The sequence below is a fragment of the Molossus molossus genome, unplaced genomic scaffold (genome assembly GCF_014108415.1).
Source record: "Molossus molossus isolate mMolMol1 unplaced genomic scaffold, mMolMol1.p scaffold_m16_p_17, whole genome shotgun sequence".
NCBI lineage: Eukaryota > Metazoa > Chordata > Mammalia > Chiroptera > Molossidae > Molossus > Molossus molossus.
Genome location: NW_023425352.1, coordinates 20,458,600 through 20,481,644, shown reverse-complemented (window position 1 = coordinate 20,481,644; position 23,045 = coordinate 20,458,600). Strand labels below are relative to the sequence as shown.

General features: G+C 49.7%; 1 protein-coding gene across 1 annotated transcript in view; it reads right to left on the bottom strand.

Annotated features, from left to right (window-relative positions):
• Window positions 1-23,045, bottom strand: part of COL17A1 (collagen type XVII alpha 1 chain) — a 51,771-nt gene that overhangs the window by 16,624 nt on the left and 12,102 nt on the right. Inside the window, exons 6-29 of the mRNA XM_036265944.1 lie at window positions 21,692-21,739; window positions 20,736-20,771; window positions 19,612-19,659; window positions 17,931-18,068; window positions 16,622-16,780; window positions 15,938-16,009; window positions 14,132-14,203; window positions 12,714-12,782; window positions 11,565-11,726; window positions 10,860-10,940; window positions 9,491-9,535; window positions 8,286-8,486; window positions 7,584-7,790; window positions 7,244-7,273; window positions 6,857-6,883; window positions 5,377-5,403; window positions 5,215-5,277; window positions 4,241-4,345; window positions 3,412-3,474; window positions 2,715-2,750; window positions 2,040-2,093; window positions 1,758-1,793; window positions 1,243-1,278; window positions 544-606 (exon numbers count right to left, since the gene is read on the bottom strand). Coding sequence (XP_036121837.1) covers window positions 544-606; window positions 1,243-1,278; window positions 1,758-1,793; window positions 2,040-2,093; window positions 2,715-2,750; window positions 3,412-3,474; window positions 4,241-4,345; window positions 5,215-5,277; window positions 5,377-5,403; window positions 6,857-6,883; window positions 7,244-7,273; window positions 7,584-7,790; window positions 8,286-8,486; window positions 9,491-9,535; window positions 10,860-10,940; window positions 11,565-11,726; window positions 12,714-12,782; window positions 14,132-14,203; window positions 15,938-16,009; window positions 16,622-16,780; window positions 17,931-18,068; window positions 19,612-19,659; window positions 20,736-20,771; window positions 21,692-21,739 — 1,878 coding nt within the window. The remainder of the gene's footprint in view (window positions 1-543; window positions 607-1,242; window positions 1,279-1,757; window positions 1,794-2,039; window positions 2,094-2,714; window positions 2,751-3,411; window positions 3,475-4,240; window positions 4,346-5,214; window positions 5,278-5,376; window positions 5,404-6,856; window positions 6,884-7,243; window positions 7,274-7,583; window positions 7,791-8,285; window positions 8,487-9,490; window positions 9,536-10,859; window positions 10,941-11,564; window positions 11,727-12,713; window positions 12,783-14,131; window positions 14,204-15,937; window positions 16,010-16,621; window positions 16,781-17,930; window positions 18,069-19,611; window positions 19,660-20,735; window positions 20,772-21,691; window positions 21,740-23,045) is intronic.

The following is a 23,045-nucleotide window of genomic DNA, read 5'->3' as shown; positions in this document are numbered from 1 at the left end:
GGAATCCTGCAGAGTCAGCACTTCCTAACAAGTTGTTGAATGAATGAGAAAATAAATAAATCACATCCACCATTGGTGGGGCTTAATCCCTTCTGGGATTTTGTGCTAAACACCTGGTCCTCTGAGGGTCCTTGGCCAGCTTCATGTCCTGCTGGCAGGCCCCTTGGTAAGGGTCAGCAAAAGGTTGAACCCTGGACCTGGCCGCGAGACCAGCCTTGGGATGCCAGGGCTATGTCTGGAGAATAGCAGGTTCCAAAGGACCTCAACATCGCCCGTCCTCCCCTGGGGCCCAAGGGGCTTGGGGCGGGGATCAGGGTGGAGACCATGCCTGGCCAGTCCTCCCCGCCCCCAGCAGTGAGGAACACACAGAGATGGCCGCTACTTTCTGAGCCCCAGGCGCAATGTGCGCCCAGAAACAGCCTATAAAAAGAACCTCTACCGGGGAGTGGAAAGGTCAGAGGGCAGGAGAGATGGCTCTAGAAGGATCTCAACTCCAGAGCTCTGATGACCGAATGGGACAGAGCCACTGCATGTGTCACCTACCCATTGCTCCTTTAGCTCCAGGCTCACCCACAGCACCAGGTAGGCCTCTTGAGCCCGGCTCCCCTGCAAAGGAAACGGGCTAGTTGGCTGGAGGCTTTCAAACTTCGCATCCTTGACAGCGGTAGAATGCTACACCCTCCCTGCCTGCCACCTCCCCAACCAGACGAGCTTGGGGTACCACCTAGAAGCTGGGGACACAATGTCTGCCTAGATTCTATGGTCAGGGCCACCCAGGCAGCGGCGTAAACTGGCCCAGAGCCACACCTGGTCTGAAGCTGCGTGTGTGGGTCTTATTTCCTTGGCAACAGAGAGCTGCCCCTTGTAGCTAAAGTGTCATTACTATTACTTTCCTTTTTAATCATGCAAGTTGGCAGGAGGTAAGTGGATGAGCGGGGACAAGTAGTGTCAACTTTCTGCTATTTTGGGAAGAGCTTAATTTTCTCAAATGGATTCCACAAAAGACTCCGCGACAATCATAACTCCCTTTTCTGCCCCAGACATTTACTGTCCTGGCTCTTCATCTTGATGCTGGCTTCTCTCCAGGCAGGGCTTCATTTCATCTTGTCTTATTAAATGGCCAATTCCCTGAAGTCGACAGAGATTCTGTCCCATACTTCTGTATTTTTTTCCATCTTCAGTGCCCGATTAATTTACAAAAAGTCTTTAAATGATCAAAGTGGATTCCCATGTATAACTGACCTGTGAGGCCTCGAGATCCTTTCTCACCCTGGTCACCTAAAACAAACGTGGGGCAGGGAGCATTAGTCAGGAGCAAGGAAAACGTTCTCACCCAGTCAGAGGAACCGCTTCTGCAGAATAGTTCTCGGTGTACCTGGAAGCTCTTGTCAGCAGAATCTTGGCAAGAACTCGCCATTTATGAAGCCAAAGGGGCACATCTGATTCCACCCACAAACTGACCCTAGCCTTGGTTGTCATGCAATGGGCGTTCTGGGCACAGGATGATCAGAGCAGGAGGACCTCAATAGCACATCCTTGCCACCCAAGGGCCACTCAATCACAGTACTGTGATGTCGGTGCTCTGGGGCACCTCTTTGTGCCTCAGTTTCCCTGTCTGAGAGGCACAATCCTCCCAGCCTCAGGGTCTAGGAGCCAGAGACATCTGTGTTCTTGGACGCTGGGGCACAGGTCACATTTGGTTTCCTAGGAGTCAGGCAGGCTCTGGTGATGTCTGAGCAGCAGTAGGGGCAACATACCTTTGAGTCCTTGTGGTCCAATAGGTCCTCTGTCACCTGAAAAAGTAATGGACAACTTAATATAAAGAGCCTTGGCAAGGAAGACCGAGAAGGGCAGTGTCTATTTCTGAAGACAGGCACCCCGTCCCACCATTCTGACTTCCTCTTCTCCTCATGTGTCTGTCAGCCTCCACAGGCTTTGGTCATATCCATCTGACTCTCTCTGTCCCCACAAGACCTTCTTCCTGAGTGATTGACACCTCCAGGGTGTTGTCTCCCCCCAGCTTCTCCCCACCAGCTTACCTTTGACACCAGGGAGTCCCACTTCGCCTCGGGACCCTTGGAGACCTACAGGGCCTGCAAGCAGAGAAAACCATGAGCTCGGGAATGGATGGACATGCACACACACAGCAACACCCATGCACTCAGACATGCACCTACTCATGTGCAAATGCATGCCCACACACCCACCCAGGCATGTACAAACTCTGGAGTAAAAACCAAGGGCTTCTCTCTGCATGCTCCTCCCCATTTCCCATCTACATCATCCTGGTCCAGGTTCTTTGCCCCAGTGATTACCAGGCCCTGGTCGTAAGGGCACCTCGTGGGACCCTGGCAGAGACATTGGCCTGCATCACAATGTGGGCTGTAACTTGAGATTCCCCAGAGAGCAGGACGAGCTCTGGCCGGTAGGAATGAGGTAGAGGCAGGAGCTTGCTCAGATGAGGGAGGGATGGGAGCTGCCTGCTGCCGAACCTGCCGGGGCCGCAGGCTCCAAACCAGGTCAGGGTGCCTCTCACAGGGCCCAGCAGTACTTGACCCCAGCTGCAGGGGTCACAGTGTAGTGTGGACCTGAGTTCTATGCCTCCAGTTGCTCTTAATAATTGCTTCTTTTGCTTAAACAATGTTTGTTTTTCCTTCTGGTATCCCTGTCTTTGCCCCAGAAATAGCATCTACTATGAGAAGGAGTACACTAACCTGGGGGACCCTGTGGGCCAGGAGAACCGTTGGCACCTGGGATGGATGACAAAACAACAATTATCAGAAGGGTCAGGCACAGGCAAGGGACATCTGACCCCACGGTGAAGGTCAGGTGGAGGGGTGGGACTCACTTCCAGGTGAGGGCTGTATGTATGTGTGTAACTCACACATTATATGGGTTCTTGCCAGGACCCCAGAGTCAGTGAGTCCAAGATGACCCAAGTCCTGTGCAAAGTCATCCTCAGGAAGGAAGCTAAAGCTGGTGGGATCGAGAGGCCTCTGCTCCTTCCCAGTCAGAGTAAAACATTTGGACTGGGGCAGGGGAAGGAGGAGAAGTGACCAGTGGGCATCAGCTTGAGAAGCCCTTTCTCCCGCATTGTCAGATATGTTGCTTTTGAATGTGTGCATCTGGGCCCCAGTCCGGTGAGGAAATTGTCTGATTCTGTTTTCCTGATCTATCCACCCACTTAGGGACCACATAAAGGAGCCATTGAAAATAGATGGAAATGTGGCCCCAAATCCACCATGCAGCCAAACCTAGCCCCATCCTGACCCCTGACTCCTTTGTGGGGGACCCTCTCTGGGCCATAGTCTCTGCACAGGCCTCAGGCATGGGGTTAGGGCTGTCTGGGACTCCAGGACCTGGACCTCTGTGATCCATCCTGAACATGGCAAACTTGGGCACCTGACTTACCTTTGGGACCCACAGAACCTGGGACACCAGGTGGGCCCGGAATACCTGGTCCACCAGCAGGCCCTGGGGAGAAACAAATATTCTGAAAGAGTCCCCCCAGTTTAGTTGCCACCCAGCCTGGTGGTGTCATTTGGAGGATGGTTCCCACCCTGCCAGCGGTCCCGATCCATCTGGTGCCTCCCCGAGGCCACGAACCAGCAGAACACCTTCAGTTTCTACCCTCACAGCCTTCATGCTCCATGAGGTCTGGCACCCAAGGGCTCAATACGCATTTGTTGCCTTCTTGAGCAATATTTTTAAGAGAAAGGGAAGCTAAAAATAAAGCTTCTTGCTCATGATTTGTTGGCACTGAGAGGATTTCTGGGCTCTGTGTTTGGTTTTTCTTGATAAAAACAGAGTCATGGTTAAGAATTTACTTGCAAACCCTCCCAGGCCCTTCCAGGGCTGGGCCTGTGTCTAGGGCTTTCCATGCCCTCTCCCGGGAGTTCCAGCCAGGAAAGGGTCGAGGGCCTGCACTCCATTCCTCCTTCCTTCAGTCCTGCCCCGCTCTTCACCTCAGCCCTGGGTCCTGCCCACCCAACGCGGAGAGCCCCTTTCTCCCTGGGACCATGTTCTCCATGCCTTCTGAGACTGCAGGCTTCTTAACCCGAGGCCTGGAGCTGCAGCCGGGCCCACGCTCTCACTAGACCTGTCTCCTCCGGGCCTGGCACAGACCCTGGCTCAAGGTACCCAGCAAATGCCAGTAAAAGGAAGGAGGGGGGAGTGGGAAGAGAGGGAAGAAGGAAGCATGGTCGTAGCTAACCCTCCTGGGGAAGGAATCACCTCTTACCTCTGTCCCCTTTCTCTCCAAATCCAGGTGGCCCTGGTTCACCACGAGGTCCCACGGGGCCCACCTGCCCTCTCAGGCCCACAGGTCCCTCCATGCCAGGCTCTCCTAGAAACAGAAATGGACACGTCAGAGTAGGACCCTGAGCCCGGCTGAAGGCTCCACAGGCAGCATCTCGCTGGCAGGACATCTGACTGGAGTCTCTGCACTGGTCCCCTGCGCCTCCCCTTGCCCCCTACAGCCCAGGCTCGACTCAGAAGCCAGACCCAATGAGGAAATGCAAGAGTTATCATGTCCCATCCCTGCGCCAAGCCTGCAAGTGGCCTCCTGCCTCCCTGGGAGGAAAAGCCTTTACAAGGGCCTCCAGGTCCCCACATAGGCGGCCTCGCTCACTGCCCTCCCTCTGAACTCTAGGTCTTCCTACTGGGTTCCAGCCGAGGCTTCCAGGACCCCTCCCCCTCCTCACTGCTCCTTGACCAGTGGGCACACCCTTGACCTGGGCCTGTGGCTTGTTTCCCCAAGATCTCCTCATGCTCGGCTCCCTCACTCGCTTCGAGCCTTTACTCAAAGGGCACCGTCTCAGTGAGGCCTTTCCTGAGGGCGCCCCCAGGACTCCCAATGTCCCACTAGCCCCTGTCTTTCCCACTTCTTTTTTTTTTTATGGTACGTGCCCCTAGTAGGAACCGAACCCGGGACTCTGGTCCGCGGGCCGACGCTCCAACCGCTGAGCCAAACCGGCCAGGGCTGTCTTTCCCATTTCTGAACCACTTCCTATCCTGCTTCGAACTTCATGTATTTATCATGTCTCTTGTCTTTCTTCCCCACCCAAATGTAAGCAGGGGTTTCTCTGTTTTGTTCACTGATGTATCCTCAGCACCTAAAAAGGCCTGACGCATAGCAGGCGCTTAATAAATGTTTATTAAAGGAGGGAGGTGGGGGGGGAGAAAGGAAGCAGTGGATAGAGAAGCAGTTCTTACCTATGTTGCCCTTTTGTCCCTTTGGTCCTTCTGGACCTGGGTGTCCCAAGAGCCCAGGGATACCTGTGGACACGGGAAAATACCTCAGTCCTATTCTCCTGGAACCTGGGAGCCAGGCCTGAGCAGCCCACCCTACCAGCCACACCATCAGAGATTACACACCTGGAGTCCCAGGGAGTCCTCGATCTCCTGTGGGGCAGAGATGAGAGAGAGAAGTCAGCTGGAAGACTTGAGCCATTACCTGAAGGAGCCACCAGGTGGAATTCAGGCAGAATTGCCAAATGCAGCAGCAGAAACCCAGGTGTTCAGTTAAGTCAGAGTTGCAGATAAACATCTAATACATTTTTAGTGTGAGTATGTTTCATGTAATATTTGGGACATACTTACAATGAGAAATTATTGGTTGTGTATCTGTAACTTGATTTAACTGGGCAGCCTGCATTTTATGGCAACCGCAGACTCGGGGGCTCCAGGACTCGCAGTCCCCATCCCCAGCACGGTCAGGGTGTTGTGGTCTGCACACTGGAGTCCTGGGGAAGGTGGACTGCGGCAGGGACCCAGGGTTTTGTGTTTGGGGGCAGGGAATCCCAAAGAGAAGATGAAGACCACCAAGTGGAGGAACCCCAATTCCCGCACAGGGATCTTTGGGAACAGAGCTGGGACTCACAGAGGTGACCCTGTCACTTTAAACAGCGATTCTCAGAATAAACTCTGCACCCCTGGCCTCAGAACCACCTGCGGTGATCAGGACCGAAGACTCGGCCCCATCTGCCTACACCCACTGCATCTGCATCAGAGGCTCTGGGAGTAGGGCCCAGAATCTTCTGTCACTTCTCGTGCACACTGGAGCGTGTGAATTCCACTTGGCTAGATTGAGGGGTACTGCTGTGGCCCCTGGGGTTGGAAACCTCTTCCTCCCACCCATGGGCCTGTCCCATTGATTGCCAAATCACTTCTCTGAGGAAATACATCAATTTCTTACAGCACATAAGTGTGTGACATACAAGTTAGCATGACATTATCCCCCAACTGACTAACACTGTGGGCACCTGTTCCTGTGATTACGGGCCACACCGCCCCTGAAGGCAGGCGGTGTTGCTCCTACTAGATGGCTCACAGGAGCTCAGTCCCTTACTGCTGGGTTTTATCCTCAACCTCCCTCGGCTAAGACCCCTGCGAGCAGGTTGCTCACTTAGAATGGTAGTTCCTGGCCTGGTTCATCAAAATTAAAAGCCGGGGGGAGGGTGGGCCTAGCCCCAGAGTGTTTCCTTCAGGAACATCTGATTCTCAGCAGGGCCCAGGGATCTGTATTTCTAGAAATCTCCAGGGGGTCGGGAGGGTAGTGTAGTAGAAGGTCCTCAGGCTGCCCTTTGGAGCTGGGGGAAGAGGTAGGCCCCTGACACCGGCTGCCTGAGAGTCCTCGTGCTGGGATTCCCTGGAGCCCTGAGAAGGGGCAAAGGACAGCGCTGTGGAGCACGGCTCCGTCTTGGAGTCCCCTGCCTCACCGAAGCCCAAAGGTCTGCAGGCTGTTCTGCAATTCACAGTCCTACCACAGAGGGGAGATGGCCAGGTGAGTGTGAGGCGGGTTCTTTCTGATTGCTTTAAACCATCAACCCCTACCAATACTTCAGGTAAAAATTACCTTTAGGGCCTTGACTTCCCATGTCACCTAAAATAAGAAAGATAAGAAAATTGTGAATTGGCCGAGAACCCAAGGGCCTTTCTCTCATAGTATTTCAGACCAGCTGACAGTAGGTGAACAGCATTTCAAGGCGAGTTCTCATGGGGCATGGATTCCTCAGTCTCCACCTGTGTCACTTGGCACAGCACTGGCCTCTCCTGGAGGATGCATTAGGTCCCTTTCTGTTCCGAGATATTCTGTAAAGCCAATTCTCAACCCTCTTAACAGACACCATAAGACTTGTCTACTGCTCTTCCTTCAATTTGGAAATAAGTTTTCCACTCCAGCCAGAAAACATGGCTCCAAGTTCAGGAAATGAGAAAGAACGGACTAAATGCCCCACAATACCTTTAGGGCCAGGGTTTCCTCGGAGATTGCCTACAAGAGAAAGTAAACCCTGAGTTAGTTACACATCTTCTGTGTGACATACCCACACATGAAAGGGATCTTTGTGGTACAGTGGGAAGAAACCGAGGTTAGGACTAGCAATCAGATTCTGAAATGTGTTAGTTGTGTGATCTTGGGCAATTTTCTCCAGGTCTCAGTTTTCCCAAAAGTAAAATGGATCCACAATATTGGTCCTGGGTGCGAAGGGAGTGTGGGAGTCCCCCGAGAGGCCCCACTCTGCGCACAGGCAAAGGAGCAGTGAGTGGGAGCAGGCCGGCCCCTCGCCCTGTGATGCGCTCACCGTTTTCTTGCTCCGTCATCAGCTTTTCCCTTATGAACAGCCAGAGCGCCTCCTGACTGTAGGAGTCCCGCTGAGACTTGTCCACCCTGGGCGCCATCCCCTGTAGCTGCTCTTTGTTGCTCTTCTGCATCCTCTCATAATCCACCATCCTGCTCCTGATTTGCTCCAGCTCGTCCACACGCGCTTTCAGCTTCCTCACCTCCTCCGCTGAATCAGGGGGCAGCAGAGGCCGAGGTCAGAGCCAGTGCCTTCCGAGCACACACTCACTCCCCACAGGGAGCCTGAGCTAGAGGCTCTGGGGTCTGGGGAGCTTCTTCATGCCACTGGGGACATTTTGCTGGAATGCTACCAGCTGGATTAGTTACTCAAAATTGTTGTCGAGCCTTAAAGAAACCTGGCCTGGGGTGGGGGTCAGTCTTCTCATTTGAGATAGTGACCAGTGCGGGCCCTCACTCTTTCTGGGAGCTGGTGTGAGGCCGACAGAGCCTGGAGGACAAAACTGCTATGAATCCCAGCTCTGCCGCTAAGTGGCCTCAGGACCTTGGCCAGGTGCTTCCTGGAGCCTCAGTTTCCGCTTCTGCAGTAACAAGGGCTCTGCACTGATGCTGTCTGGCCTCTTAGCCCCAACACTTGGGACTTTGGCTGATTCCTGCCTTTTGAGTGGGCGGTGAGACCTGCTGCCCCGCCACCACCGCCACATACCCAGAGCAATGAGGCCGAAGAGCAGCCCCAGGAGCAGCAGCCAGGTGAGCAGCAGCCCCAGCAGCCATTTCCACCAGCTGCAGCAGGAGCTGCAGGGACACCAGGCGGGTGCTGCCCCCAACGGACCCCCGCCAGCACCACTGCCGCCACCGCCAACTTTAACGCCACCAACTCCGTTATGTCGGTCGTAGCTGTGGATTTCTGTGGAAGGAAGGGTAAGAGTAAGGTGAATGCAGGTGCTTCTGTTTTCTTTCCTCTAAATTCTATGGCTTTTGGTGACTTCTTGTGGGCCTGAAAGAATGTAGGTGGGTCTTCCAGGTTCCTCTGCAGCTCAGTGAGGGTTGAGGCTGGCTCCTAGAACGGACATAGGCCCGTGGCTGGTGAAAAGCAGAAGTCTGACAATCCTAGACTTGAGCTGTGTGACCCTGGGATGGCCACTTAACTACTCTGTTCCCCCCCCCACCACCACCACCATTTTTTAAAACATAAAATGAGGGTAAAAGATTATTTACTTCATAGGATGGTTGTTGAGCGAAACCAGAGGCATGAAAGGTAATGAGCAAAGGATGTAGCACAGAGTGCTGGGTTACAAAATCTTCATTATGAACTTTGATTTGCCACAACCTCCTACATTTTATTAGGCCCAAACCAAAGGCATACCCATCTCCGTGTCTCAGTATTCACAATCCTTTCTTTGTAATCCCCAAGTGCCCAGCATTACACTCAGCACTTAAGGTGTGCCCAGTAAATCTTTTTTTGTAAAAAGGTTTTTTAGTGTCTAAAATAGGGTGCCAACCCTTGCTCTGCCTCTCTTATAAGGCTGTAGAAGGAAGGGAGGGAAGTGTAAAGGGCTGGAGACGCATGTGAATCAGTGTCACCTTGAAGCCTGGGGGGGGGGGGGGGAGACAACTGCAGCCTTGCTGTGTTGCTCCTGCCATGTGGGGAGACCTGGACCTGCCGGCAGAGAACAGGTACTAGAAATGCAGGGGAGGAGCTGTGAGCAACAGCCACTAAGCTAAAGTCCTTCTGCAGCCCCTCTAGCACCGGCCTGCCCCCTCCTCCCTGCTCCCCTCAGGCCTTCAGGGACATTCTTCAGAGCTGGGCGGCTCAGGTGTGCACTGGCTTCAGGCCAGCGGGCTTTATCTGTTCCATTCCCACAACCAGTTCCGTGGGCTTCTGTCACTGGGGACCCTGGTCTCGCCTACCTGCGGAGGCCGCCTTGCCCTTTGTGGACACGGTCTTCACGTCTCCTGAAAGACAAACACCAACAACACAGCTTTTGACCTGAGCTTTTTTTTTTTTTTTTTTTTTTAAATATGTTTTCATTGATTTTTAGAGAGAAGAAGGGAGAGGGAGAGAGAGAGAAACATCAATGAGAGAGACACATTAATTGGCTGCCTCCTGCACACCCCCAATGGGGATCGAGCAGGCAATCTGGGCATGTGCCCTGGCCAGGAATCAAACTGGCATCCTCTCGGTTCATGGGTTGACGCCCAACCACTGAGCCACATTGGCTGGGCTGACCTGAGCTTTTAAATGCAAGGAGCCCACAAGACAGCCTCTGTGCAGATTTTGGGCAGGGCTTCAGGTAGATATGCCCCCCCACCCCCCCCCCACCCAGGCACCTCGAGTAATTAAATCAATGCAGACATGGCTTGGCAAACAATTAATGGTGGAAAAGTGCAGTTTTATAATCCTCTTGTGACCTGAAACTTTGAAAGCCCTAGACGTTTTCAGAGGACCATGTTAGGAGGGACCTTTGCTTTCAAACCATAAATGTGCTTGTGAGAAAGGACTCTTGATTTTTTTGGTTAAGGGACTTTGAATGAAAGTTCCTGACCTGCGGTGGAGGGAACCCAACAGCAAGGATGGGCTAGGAGGAGGGCTGTTCATGAGTTCCTGATGCTATTTGATTATTGAGTGTTTGTGGGCATGTGCACAGTTTTCTGAGAAAATTGTTTACAGCTTTCATCAGATTCTGAAAGGGTGTTTGGCTCCACTGCCCCATTTCCACCCCTAAAATGTAAGGAACTGAGGGTTAAGTATCGTCAGGATTGAAACTGATTTCATTTGTATTTATCTAAAAATGTTCTATGATGTACTTTTTCCTTCCTTTACTCACCCGCCCCCTCCCCTCTTCCCCAGAAATGATTTGGAGAGATGGTTCAGGACCCAGAGTAGTGAAGCAATGCGTTTATAAGAGAATTCAGATATTTGGGAAGAAAAACATAAAGCTAGCCAAGTGCTTTGCAAAGTAATTTTCTTTTACTTCTGAAAATTAAGAAAGGATGAGTAAGGTGAAAAAAAACAAACCAAAAAAAAAAACACCCCACTATAGACCTTAAACGCCACGGGAAAGCTTTTGTTTCAATACTGTGTACACACAAATCAGCTGGAAGCTTGTTAAAATGTAGCCTCTGATTCAGGAGGCCTGGGAATCTGTAACATGCTCCCAGGTACTGCCAACTGCTGCTGGTCCAGGGACTTAGAGTAGTGAGGTCTCAGGAGACAAATAAATAAATGAAATGTAGATTGGCTGAAGGCAAGGTAGAGAGCAATCAAATTTGGTCTTACCATTTGTTTCCAAGATTAGGTTGGTGTCAGTGGTGTAGGCAGCTTGCTTTTCCTTTTTTAGGGTGTCATCTGAAAAAGAAGCTGTGCACACAACCCGTGACAATCTGGGATATTCGCTCCCCACTCTCCAACCCCACTCTATATCCTGTCCCACATGGGGACATAGCGGTTAGCTTGGTAGGAGGAGGACCCAGCTTTCCTGGGGTTAATTTTCCCATCTGCGTTTGTGGTTGAGACTCTTGCTGTTGTTGCCCCCAAACCCCTCTGCCTTGTCTGCATTTCAAGGCAGACCCTGGGAACACCCTGTGTAGGCAGGCATTACTTTCATTTGAAAGGATGACTGTGCTTTCACTATTAAAACATCTCAAACAGCCCTGGCCAGTTTGGCTCAGCGGTTAGAGCATTAGCCTGTGGACCAATGAGTCACAGTTCAACTCCGGTCAAGGGCATGAACCTCAGTTGCATTCATCGCTGGCCCTGGTCAGGTCGTGCGGGAGGCAATGTGGCTCTATCATGCTGATGTTTCTCTCTGTCTTTCTCTCCCTCCCTCTCACTCTATCTGATAATAAGCATAAAAATATCCTCAGGAGAGGAATAAAAATAAATAAATAAATAAACAAATGAATAAATAATAACCATCTCAGATCACCTTGCTAGGGACACGTGGTCTCCTACACTGTCTGAGTCACCTGGGCTCCCACCTACTTGCAGCGATGCTGGCAGGGGAGGCAGTAAAGACCTTCCCGCTGTCCTTGTTCATGATCAGCAGCTCCATCTCCTTCTTGGCAGGCACGTTGTCTTTCTCCAGGATCAGGAATTTACAGTCCTTGTGCAAGAAGTCGTCATTCTGGACACTTGTGGTACAGGCTAGAGAGGAAAGAAGTGGGTGAGGAGGAAGGAAAAGGTGCCAGGAGAAGGCAGAGGGAAGAAATGACCAGAAGAGGAAGGAGAAGGAAGGAGCGGGAGGAAAAGAGAGATTAGTGGGTGTGTCCAGGGATCTCTGGTCTCCCTGAGAGTGCCTGCTGGGAAGCATCTGGGGACCAAAGACAACCTCCCCTACTTGGCTGGGCCTGGACATGAGGAGGTTGGGTCCATGTCAGAAGTACTGAGAGGCTGGCTTATGGGCTGCCTCCCACCTGGATGTTATGGGATATTTAGTGAATGGACAAAAGTCCCCTTCTGAGACAGGCCCTTCCTTAACTGGGTGGGTTCATTTCTATCCTTCGGGTCTCAAGTGTTAGAGGTCTGGGGTTTTTTCCTGACCACTCTAATATACACACATTCCTTTTTCTACTACCTCACCCATTTCTTTCCTTCAAATTATCTTGTATACTTTTTCTACTTATTTATCTGCCTCTACTGCACTTGTCAGCCTGGTGAGGTTAGGAACCTAGCCTGTCTTATTTATCCCGTGGTCTAGGCACTTAGAACAGTGACTGGAAGGAAATGCACTAGGATCAGAGCAAAGGTGGAAATAGCCGACCCTGGGCCATGAGCCCAGATCAACAAAGATTCTACAGAAAGTAGGGAGGGTGTGGCAGCTTTGACCAGCTCCCTGGTGACATGTAACAGGAGCAGGACGGAGGCTTCCAGACAAGGGTGAGAACTTGGGTGTAAGTGTCTGATCCTAGGCAGGTATACAGGGTGAAGTTTCCTGCCTCCCTTGGACAGAAAGGTCAAGGTAAGGTCAGGGAGATGCTCATCTCTGCTCATTTCTGGAAATAACCAAGAGGCCCCATTTGGGACCTTAGACCATCAGTGGGTTATATCCCCTCTTCCTATATGCCATGTGTCACTGAAGAGCAAATTCTCCCTGCACTGCAGCTTGCCCCAGCAGCTGGGGATGGCACTCACCGGCAGAGGTGGACACGCCAGTGCTCACAACGGCAGGGTTCTGGGGTACGTTTTTCTTTATACCATATGCTGCAAAAGAGGAACCACTGAGTGAGTGAGTGGGACCAGTGTGGGAAGGCAGCTTGACGCAACTTAGAAGCAGCTGACCAGCCCTGGCAGACAGGCAGCCTCCCCATGTGAGAGGAAGACAACAATAGTGAATAATGATGAGCCCTGGCCAGTTTGGTTCAGCGGTTAGAGAGTCGGCCTGCGGTCCAAAGAGACCCGGGTTCTGTTCCTGCTAAGGGCACGTACCTCGGTTGCAGTTTGTCCCCGGCCCTGGTTGGTCGTGTGGGTGGCAGCCACTCGATGTGTCCCTTTCACATCGATGTTTCTCTCTTTCTGTCTCTCTCTCTCTCTCCCCACCCCCCACCCCCTCCCTCCTATTCTACCTAAACAAAAAATGGAAAAATGTCCTCGGGTGAGGATAAAAAAAAAAAGTCTTTATATGCCCTGGCCGGTTTGGCTCAGCGGTAAGAGCGTCCACCTGCGGTCCAGAGAGACCCGGGTTCTGTTCCTGCTAGGGGCACGTGCCTCGGTTGCAGTTTGTCCCCGGCCCTGGATGGTCGTGCGGGTGGCGGCCACTCGATGTGTCCCTTTCGCATGGATGTTTCTCTCTCTCTCTCTTCCTCTTTCTCCCTCCCACTCTATCTGTACAAAAAATGGAAAAATGTCCTCGGGTGAGGATAAAAAAAAAATAATAATAATGATGAAAGAATAATGAAATGAAGAATAATAAATAATGAAGTAAACTCTCTCAAGCCATGGGGGCAACAATGAAAGTTTAGATAGAACTTTCTTTGGTATAATTCTCATCCTTCTAGGACAGTTCTAAAGGTCATCTCCTCCATGAAGTCCTCCTAGACCTCCCCACATTATCTTCTCTTCTGAACTCCGGCAACCCTAACACCTGCTCTGCACAATTTGATTCATGTCGTCTTATAGAAGCCCCCAATTGTTTTATGCTTATTATACTTTCTACTTCAACTAAACAGTAAGTAAGTTGAGGACCAGGACTGAGGCTCATGTCTCTTCTGTCCACCCTCCCCCAGGTTTGCACAGGGAGTAAACCATAAAAACAGCCAGATGATTGATTTGCAGTGATAGTAGGCTCTTAAGGACAGTAGTGGGTCACAGGGCTATACAAATGACAACCCAAAGCAATGCTCTCCTGGGGTTTCACATGTCTGAGCCACCACATAATCAAGGTAGGTATCTCTAGGTTGGAAGTGGGGGCTGTTTCTTTAGTGGGAAAGATTGATTGATTTTTAGTGACATCTCGGTCCCTCTGATTTAGTTGTTGAAGAGGGATATTGTGAGTTATAGCTGCAAAGAGGCATTACTTCCCAGCCCCTAACTTCTAAACCTCAGCTACTGACCTGTAGAGGTGGTGGCCATGCCATGGGACAAGGCAGATGAGCTGGGGGCCAGATTGTTCTGCATGCCAAACACTGAAAGAAATTGAAGACAGGTGAGCGCAGGTGCAGAGAGGAGGGTCTCAGCTTAAGGCAGCCCCCCACCCCAGTCCCCCACACCACTTTTATGATAAACAAACACCTCTGCATATGACAGAGATTCCCATACTTTCTCAGTTCTAAGTGACACGGCAACTTTTTTTTATGCCCCACCTCTCCACCCCAGGCCAAAAGTTACTAACAGTTCCATTTATTGAGTAGTTAGTTCCACACAACTTACAGTGGTAGTTCACACAGGGTCTGACAGATTTCACTGCTTTTAAAAATACCCTTGGAATGCCTGGCTGGTGTGGCTCAGTGGATTGAGTGTTATCCCATGGACTGAGAGGTCCTGGTTCGATTCCCAGTCAGGGTACATGCCCAGGTCACGGGCTTGATCCCCAGTAGGGGGCGTGCAGGAGGCAACCGATTGATGTTGCTCTCTCACATTGATGTTTCTATCTCTCTCTCCCTTCCTCTCTCTCTAAAAAAATAAAATAAATAAAAACATATTTTTAAAAAATACCCTTGGACTAATCCAGAAGCTAAGAATGCAGAACTGATTCTTCTCAAGAATGTGCTTTCTTACTATAAAAACTCTCAACTTTTCTTTTTCTTTAGAATACTCTGGGTCTTAGCTGATAGTGTTTTCTGAATTGCAATTCACTTAAGGCCCTTGAATAATACTTTGTAATTTAATTCTAATAAAAATATAAAAATAAAAAAATAAAAATACCCTTGAAATTTAACAATATCCCAGGGTTCCCTGTTCCCTATGGCACCCTAGGGTGCCTTGGTGTACAGTATGGAAACTGTGGGCACAGGATACAGACACTTGGGGGCCAAAAGGCATGGATTTGGCAGAGCCCTCGTTTTCCCTTGAACACTTCTTCCCACTCAAATGCATCAAGCTCCCCTCACCCGCATTCTGATTTCAAAGGCTGGTTGTATTTAACAGTGTACAGAAGCTCCCTCCTCCCCAGTTAACAGCTTCTCTTATTCCATCCTATCTAGTGTTTGGGGTATAAGATTATGGATTCAATATCTTCAGTCGGGACTTTGCAAAGTACAAAAGCAAAGGCAGAAGAAATAAAACACGAACTAGGTCTCTTTTGGGTTTGGTAAGATGCTAGTCAATTGGAGGTATTGAAAATCAGAATGTAAATTTGCACTTGGGGATATGCTAGCCAAGTAAATAAGGAGGCCCACATCATTATATTTATTAGTCATAATGTCGTAGGAAGGAGGCACATTCCTTTAAAAAAAAAAGACGTGGCTGGTAACTTACATACAGGCTGTTGCAATGTATGTGGAAATAGAGTGAATAAATTTGAGCTCCCAGTGAACTACTATATTTATAGAAAGATCTGAATTAAGAACCTTCTAATGTAGTGCTTTTTACCTGAAATGTCCTAAGCCAGGCCTCACTTAGCTTCTTTGCTTCCATTTCTCCACCTCTCAGAAGAAGCATGTAAGTGAGACTTAGTGCCCCTCGGCACTTAGACCTCTCCCTTGGGGACTAAGCTGTCTTCCTGATTGAAGGCAGGCTCTGCCTTCTAACACAGCCCCTTAGTTACTGCTTCTGCATTGGTATACATGCAGGAGTGTCCTCATGTTCCTGGGCGGAAAGGGTGTCTTCTCTAGAAACTATTAGGTCTTCCTCATTTTGCTTACTATTGTTTTTAAAAGCAAACCACCTGGAAAAGGCGACTGAAGCTGGCAAGCACTGACCTGAGGAGCAGGTGCTGATTCCGGGGTGCAGAGTAGGGGAGCAGGATGCCATGTTGTTTGGAACTCCAAAGACTGCAGGGAAGGATTGACTGGTGTGAGGAACATCCAGCCCAGAACGAGGGGGTACCATAGAAGCTCCAGAAGAAACACCAGGGTTGCATTTTTATATTTTGTTAAATTTGTTTTTGGGAAAATCTTAGGCTCTTGCCTTGCAGCAGAGAACCATACATTAGTTTCTGGTGTGCCTTAGATCATAGCCAAGGGGTGGCTGGAAGTTGGTTAGGTTTCGAGTGGACATTAGCTGTGGTCAAAGCCCCATTTGTTAGTGAACATTTTACAGCAACGGAACTTAAAACCCAGAGAAGTTAAATAACTTGCTCAAGGTCACACAGTTAATCTGTATTTAGTGAAACTAGGTTCCGTGCATCTGTTTTCATGTTCTTTCCCATTGCATTTTTTTCTGATGCACTGTATAACATAGGTCTTTTTATAGGGGACCCACCAAAAGAAACACCTTAGAGATTGAATTGAACTAAAGTTCCAGTGGAAAAACCTTGGGATGTATGGCCACAGAACACCCCTCTAGGAAGCCTTGGGGATCATGAATGCCAGCGGGGTTATTCAGCTCCAGGTGAAGGTGTGGAGGGCTCAGGGGCGGGAGGATGTACACTGAGCATCACATACCCGATCCTGCAGAGTAGGCATTGGTGTTGAGGAGGGATGAGCTGTGCGTTGCCATGTTGTTGTGATAGGTCCCCATGGAGGACCCTGCTGGCAAGGTGGAGGACCACATGTGGGAGGGAAGGTTGGCATCCAGGATGGTTGTGTCATAGGTACCAGACACTGGAAACACAGACAGACAGACACACCCAGTGAGACACAAACCAGCCCCCTGTGCTGAGGTGACCCAGTGGGCTCCATCTGCTGGCCCTCGATGAAATTTGAAGTAGGTGAGTTTTGCTCTGGGGTCACTCTTTTCTCCTTCTAAGTCTCCTGTCCGCACCTCCTGGTGTGCTGTCTCCACTAATGTTCTCACTCTCACTTCAAAGATACAAGGAGCAGCGAGTGAGGCTCCATAGTGAGTGAGGCTCCACGGCGAATGCCGACAGAATCCCAGGCACACAGCAGCACAGGTGGGAAGCCCTCACTTCAGAGGTGGCACCACGCGGATGGCAGCCTTCTCTTGTTAAACTCTCCTTGCCAACAAGACCCAAGGGACACTCTGCCCCCGGGAAGGGATTTTGGTGCTTTTTCAAATCTGAAGCCAATTCTGCCTATTCCTTATAATGAAGGAAGCTAGCCACACAGGTCATACAGTGCTCTGAGGTTTCTGTTGTATTAAAAAACAAAAGGAAGACCACAGTCTCAGGGGTTTTTTTTTGTTTTGTTTTGTTTTTCCAGTAGCAAAGAACAGGAAAACTTCCCATCCTAGCAGAACTGGCTTCTTTCTTCATCTCCCTCCAAGGATCTTCTCATTTGTCTTCTTTTTGCCTCCCACAGAACCTGCCTTACACTTGGTAGGCATGTGATGCATGAGTGTGGAGCACACTCATCTGACCTGACTATGATCTCTTGGTTATCCGACTCCCCAGAGGCCCTCACCCCCACGAGGGCAGTGGCTGTGTCTACCTTGTTCAGTGCCTTTCCTCAGTGCCTGCTGCTTGGCATGGAAGAGGCATATAAGAAGCATTCACTGAATGAATGAATAAATGAATGAAAAAAAACATGACAACTTTCCCCAATATTCTTCCTTTGAGGAACCTGGACAACACATTCCCAGGAGATGTGAAACTTCCTGGAGAGAATTTCTAGGATGTAGAGCCCAACTCAGGGTGCACATGGGGTGGTGGATCAGTCTACATTTTCATTCTGCACAGAGGGCAGTGCTTTGCCACAGTCTTAAAGGCCGGCCAGGGTAGGGGAATTCCCGGCCAGGCCAAGTCTACGACCTTGTTCCCTTCCCTCGGTGGCAGCCCCGGGCTGCAGGGCTTACCTGACTGGGAGCTCACGGTTTTGGTTTCCACAGTGCCTTTCTTGGGGATGGGGAGTGTGTTGGAAGAATTCCGAGTGGGGCTCACACTTGCTGATCGGCTCCCCTTGACCAGTCGTTTAACTTCATCCAGTTCTGTCCCTGTAAAAGCATCCCCACATTTTCCGCTAGGCCCAGGATTCTTTCTCGAGTCCAGCTGCAGTGGGAATTACCTTCATGGCATTCTGAATACTAGGGGGGGTGGCATCTGCTTCACATGCTGGGACATTTTTGGTTAGCCTTATAATTTTCACATTTTGTCAATTTATAGCACTTATTAACCTGGCACTTTATAATATTAATGGCCCCATAAATACAGTTCCTCTATAATGAGGTCAAAGTCATTGGTAGATATTTCCTGATTATACCTCATTAGACACTACAGGGATGATTCTGTGGCTGAAAGACACTCTCATCCTGGATGAAGGTAAATTTATACCCAGAGCAGTTAGAGAACCAGGCCCCTTGAAACAAGTGGTTCAATAGTGATTTCAACCCCTGCATAGGATGCCTCAGGGGTCAGGTCCCTGACCTTGTATGTTCTGTAGTGTCAAAGGAATTTGTGGCCCATAACTTCTAAACATTATGGTGCTTTTGTGTGAGTTCATTTCAAGTCTGGCTGATGTTATTTGTAGCAAGGTGATCCAGTGGAGCAGGCTCCCTGTGCCTCTCAATGTGGCAAACAGGAGAGGAGGAAAGAGCAGAGAGGCATCGTGCAAGGGCAATGTTTAAGAGGAGGCAAAGAGATTTGCAAACAACCTGTGCTGGAGGACCACCCAGGACCCCCTCCCTGATATCCCCACCCTCTGGACTCAGCACCTCTAAACCTGGAATTGATTAGGCGAGAGAGCATCAGGCCTAAAGTCAGACCCCTTGACCTCAGGCCCTGAGCTCTTTGGGCAAGTACCCGCCTCTGATTCCTGAGCCACTCACTCAGCTCTTTCTCCTCCTACTCTATACTTGGCTCCCATCCTAACAGTTGGGCTTATTTCAAAATGTGAATTAGCTCTGGCCAGTTTGGCTCAGTGGTCGAGTGTCAGCCTGCGGACCAGAGTCCCGGGTTCGGTTTCCGCTAGGGGCACATACCATAAAAAAAAAATTTTTTTTTAAAGTGAAATAATCTCTAAGAAGAACAGAAATCTAACACAGTCAGCAGACAGAGATGGGGAATCCCTGTCATTTGAGATCATGTTCAAATTCTCATACTTTACTTCTGACCTTCTCTAATCTTAACTATCCCATGAGGTCCCCTCCTGCTATTTTTCTTCAGCCACACTGAACATTTCTCCAAAGTCTCATCACGTGTTCCTCAAATGTCTCTGCTGGCTCATCCCGTGGAGCCTAACTGATCCACCTTTCAGTCTCCCTTCAAGTGACACTAACCCACAAAGGCTTCCCAGGCCCCTGTTCCCTCTACTCCCTGAGCTGTCATGGTTGGTTATTGACTGTTTCCCCATTAATCTGCGAACAACAAAACAGCAGGGACTATGACTTATTCCTTACCCCCGCCCCCCGCACCTAGCCCAGGGTCCCTCTCACAGAAGGCCCTTAGAGACATTTAATGATTGTGTGACTGCACACACACATGCACATGGAGCTCTGGATTCCTGGATCGTTTCTTTTCAGCAAGACAGTGACCACTTACATCGGGTAGATGGGGATGCACTCTGCAGTCGAACTCGGATTTCACTCTCTGTATGAGGGAAGAGGAGAAGGTTGTGAATGAAGGAACTTGGGTCACATGCGTGACACTGAGCTCTGGACAGTGGGTAAGTCTTCAGGCTGCTCTGAGATCTGTGTCCCGGGAACAGGAAACCTAGGTATACTCAGGACCGACTGCTGCTCAAAAAGAGACGTGCTCTCTCTACACCCCAACCTGCCCACTGCTTACACCTCCAGTCACCTGGAGATGTTCTGATGAAACACCAGGCTGAACAGGGCCAACAATCATCAATGGCCAGTCCCTTTCCAGTCACCCAGTGCCCCAAACCAGGCTGCTCTCCTGCCTCCAGGGACTCTCAGGTAGTAGTGATAGGATTCTAAAACCTATAGTGTTTCTTAGCCATTTTGGCCTCTTCAGAAATGGAAAGGGCAGAAAGTGAGTTTAACATTATGAGCTTCAACTATGAGCCTAGAGTTGTGGGTGGTTGGTATGGTCCTCACTTTTCAAGCCACTGCTGCGACAAGGCCCATAGGAAGTCTAGGCTGGTCATCAAGAACCCTGGAGGCCTGTGAAGAACTCTGCCTTCCACGTGGCCCTGACATTGCTCCTCACCAGATCCATCAAGGGCAGCCCTCCCCAGGACTACATTTCTCTCCTCTAGCCTTGTCTCTGGACAGATATGGAGAGTCCAAAACTGTCACAGAGCCCTTTGGCCCCTGGAATAATTTGAAAAAGAAGGGCTCTTGCTCAGTTTTGATGCATAAAGTCAATCACAGCGCATCTTGTTAAAGTCAACCAGAAGGCTAGAAGTGAAACAAGATGTAGCACCAGCATCTTCAGACAATCCACAGCAGAACTAACTACTGCCCAGGTGGTTACCATGTGTTTTCATTCCTGCTTCCATGTACTTGTTAGATTACCATCAAATCTACCCTTCCCATCCTGGTAGAGCCAGAAAGATTCTCAGGATGCTGTAGGCTCCTTGAGGGCAGAACATGCCTTATTTATTCTTCTTTACTCCTCCCATTTCCTGCTCAAGGACACACATTAGATGCTCAGAAAATACTTGCTCAATGAACTGAATTGAACCCAGAGATAGAACTCACCTCGTGTTTGGCTCCGTCCTCTGGTTGAAGAAGATGCTGAGAAACAAAGAAAAGTTATCTTAGGTACGGATAAGAGGTGGCATGCTAAATATTTTTGATGTCGGTGGTGGGGGGAGGGTAAGATCTATTTGGGTAGGGGAAGTAGCTGGTTTTCACAGTATGTTTTTCCAAATAGGAGTCCTTATGGGCAGTAGGTGTTTAATAAACGATGACCATGTAGCCAAAAGGCAGAGCAAGTTTTGCAAGGCCCCAGTGCATTTAGGGTGTTAAGGTAGCTAAAGGGATGTTAAGTTAGCTCATACTCAGAGTGTTAAGTTAGCTGAGGTAACCCATTTGGGAGCATGATCTATTTGGATTGGCTGACTCCACACTGATCAAATGTATCAAAAGATTGCCAGATCTTTCCTTTAGTTTTTTTGTTAGAGATTGCTTTGATTTTCCCACTAGAAGCAAATAAATAAAATTATAACCACTGTACAATCAATGATCATATCATCAATTCATATGCACAGTGAGAATTTGAGAACATGGATGAAAGACTTAATGCCAAGTGAAGATACCTAGGTTTCACTTGGCATAACACGTGCCCCTTTGAAGCCTGCTATGGAGGAAGTGCTGGGATGTTTGGCATTTGTGTGTTCTAACCCCTGCTCCTCTTTGCTGGGAGGTCTTTGTGGAAGGAAAAGTTCTACAGTTGTTGCTTGAACTTAGGGCTTATCTGTCTACGCCTGAGCCTTGTACGAATAGCTGGCTATTTCATTAGCCTCACGAGCAAAAAAAGCTACAACAGCAAGTTAATGTGGTTGACAGTCCCCTTAAATGTTTCAGGATAAAAAGCAAGGGAAAACAGGTCCGCAGAGGTTAAACTTTTTTGGAAGAAAACATTTAACACCTCATGTTCCCTCCCCTCACATTCCAGGCCCTTTCCCAGTGTCTCATTTGAGGAAAGGACATACCAAATTCCTTCCGAGGGTACTCCGGAGAAGAATTGCCGCTGGAGCTCCCTGGAGAGAGGATAAAACACTCAGTACAGGCACACCTCACGTTACTGCGTTTCACAGGTGTTGTGTTTTCTACAAATTGAAGGCAAGACCCTCCACCAGTAAAAAGATTACAACTCGCTTTATTGTGGTGGTCTGGATCTAGCCCACAATATCTCTGAGGTCTGCCTGTACCAATGATCACTTGAACCCAAACAGCTTCCGAGAGGGTGGTGCTGGGTCCCTCCTTTCTGAACCTCGCAGCCTATGTGTTCTGCAGGACGACAGGTGCTCCTCAGCAGGCTCCCCATTTAAATCCGCTTTGCCTATCGGACTTGGTTGTGGCCCTTCAGTCTGGTCCCTGGTCTACTTCAATGGAGCAAGGTTTGAACAAAGAAATGAAGGAGCTTTTTATTTCTTTTTTGTTTTCATTTCCTCAACTGTTTGCCCTATGCCAGTGCTGGTGGCCTGTCCCTGGTCAAGTAAATATGCTCTTAGCACTAGGGTGTCTCTGACCTTGTGAAGGTTGTCCTGAATGTGGACCCTGTTAAAATGAATGTACCAGGCCCTGTGCAGGCCTCACATCAGAAAGCACTGTGGTGACACCACCCTCCTCGCCTGGATTTGGGGCTCCCCAAGCCCCCCTGGCAGTTCTGGGTCTTAAATCATTTACTGGGGGCCCATCCCTAATTCTGCGTCTCCAGTCACCATTAGACCCATTTGCTGTCGGGCTTGTTTGTTTTCCACTAAAACTGCTTCTGCGGATCACCAGAACGCCAGTAACCTACCTCCTGCCTTCTCCTTCTTGACCCTGAGCCCTTTCTTGTACTGACTTCAATGACTCTGCCTGTTCCTGGTCTCCTGCTCCCCTCAAAGTCTCTTCTTCTGCTATGTCTTCTGACTTTTTTTCTTTTTTTTTATCCTCACCCGAGGATATTTTTCCATTTTTTGTACAGATAGAGTGGGAGGGAGAGAGAGGAAGGGAGAGAGAGTGAGAAACATCGACGTGAAGGGACACATCGAGTGGCTGCCACCCGCACGACCAACCAGGGCCGGGGACAAACTGCAACCGAAGTACGTGCCCTTAGCGGGAACTGAACCCGGGTCTCTCTGGACTGTTTATACTCTCTTCTTCAGCCAACTCCTTCCGTTTTCTACCTTTTACTAACATCTCTTGGTCAATGACTCCAAACTGGGTATATTGGCCCTAATTTCTTCCATGAGCTCAAGTCCTATGAGTTCCACTGCCTGCTTGGTGCCCCCAGCTGAAGGCCACGCCAGCAGCTCTATTTAAGGACCGAATAACTGAACTCATCTACGTGGGCTCCCT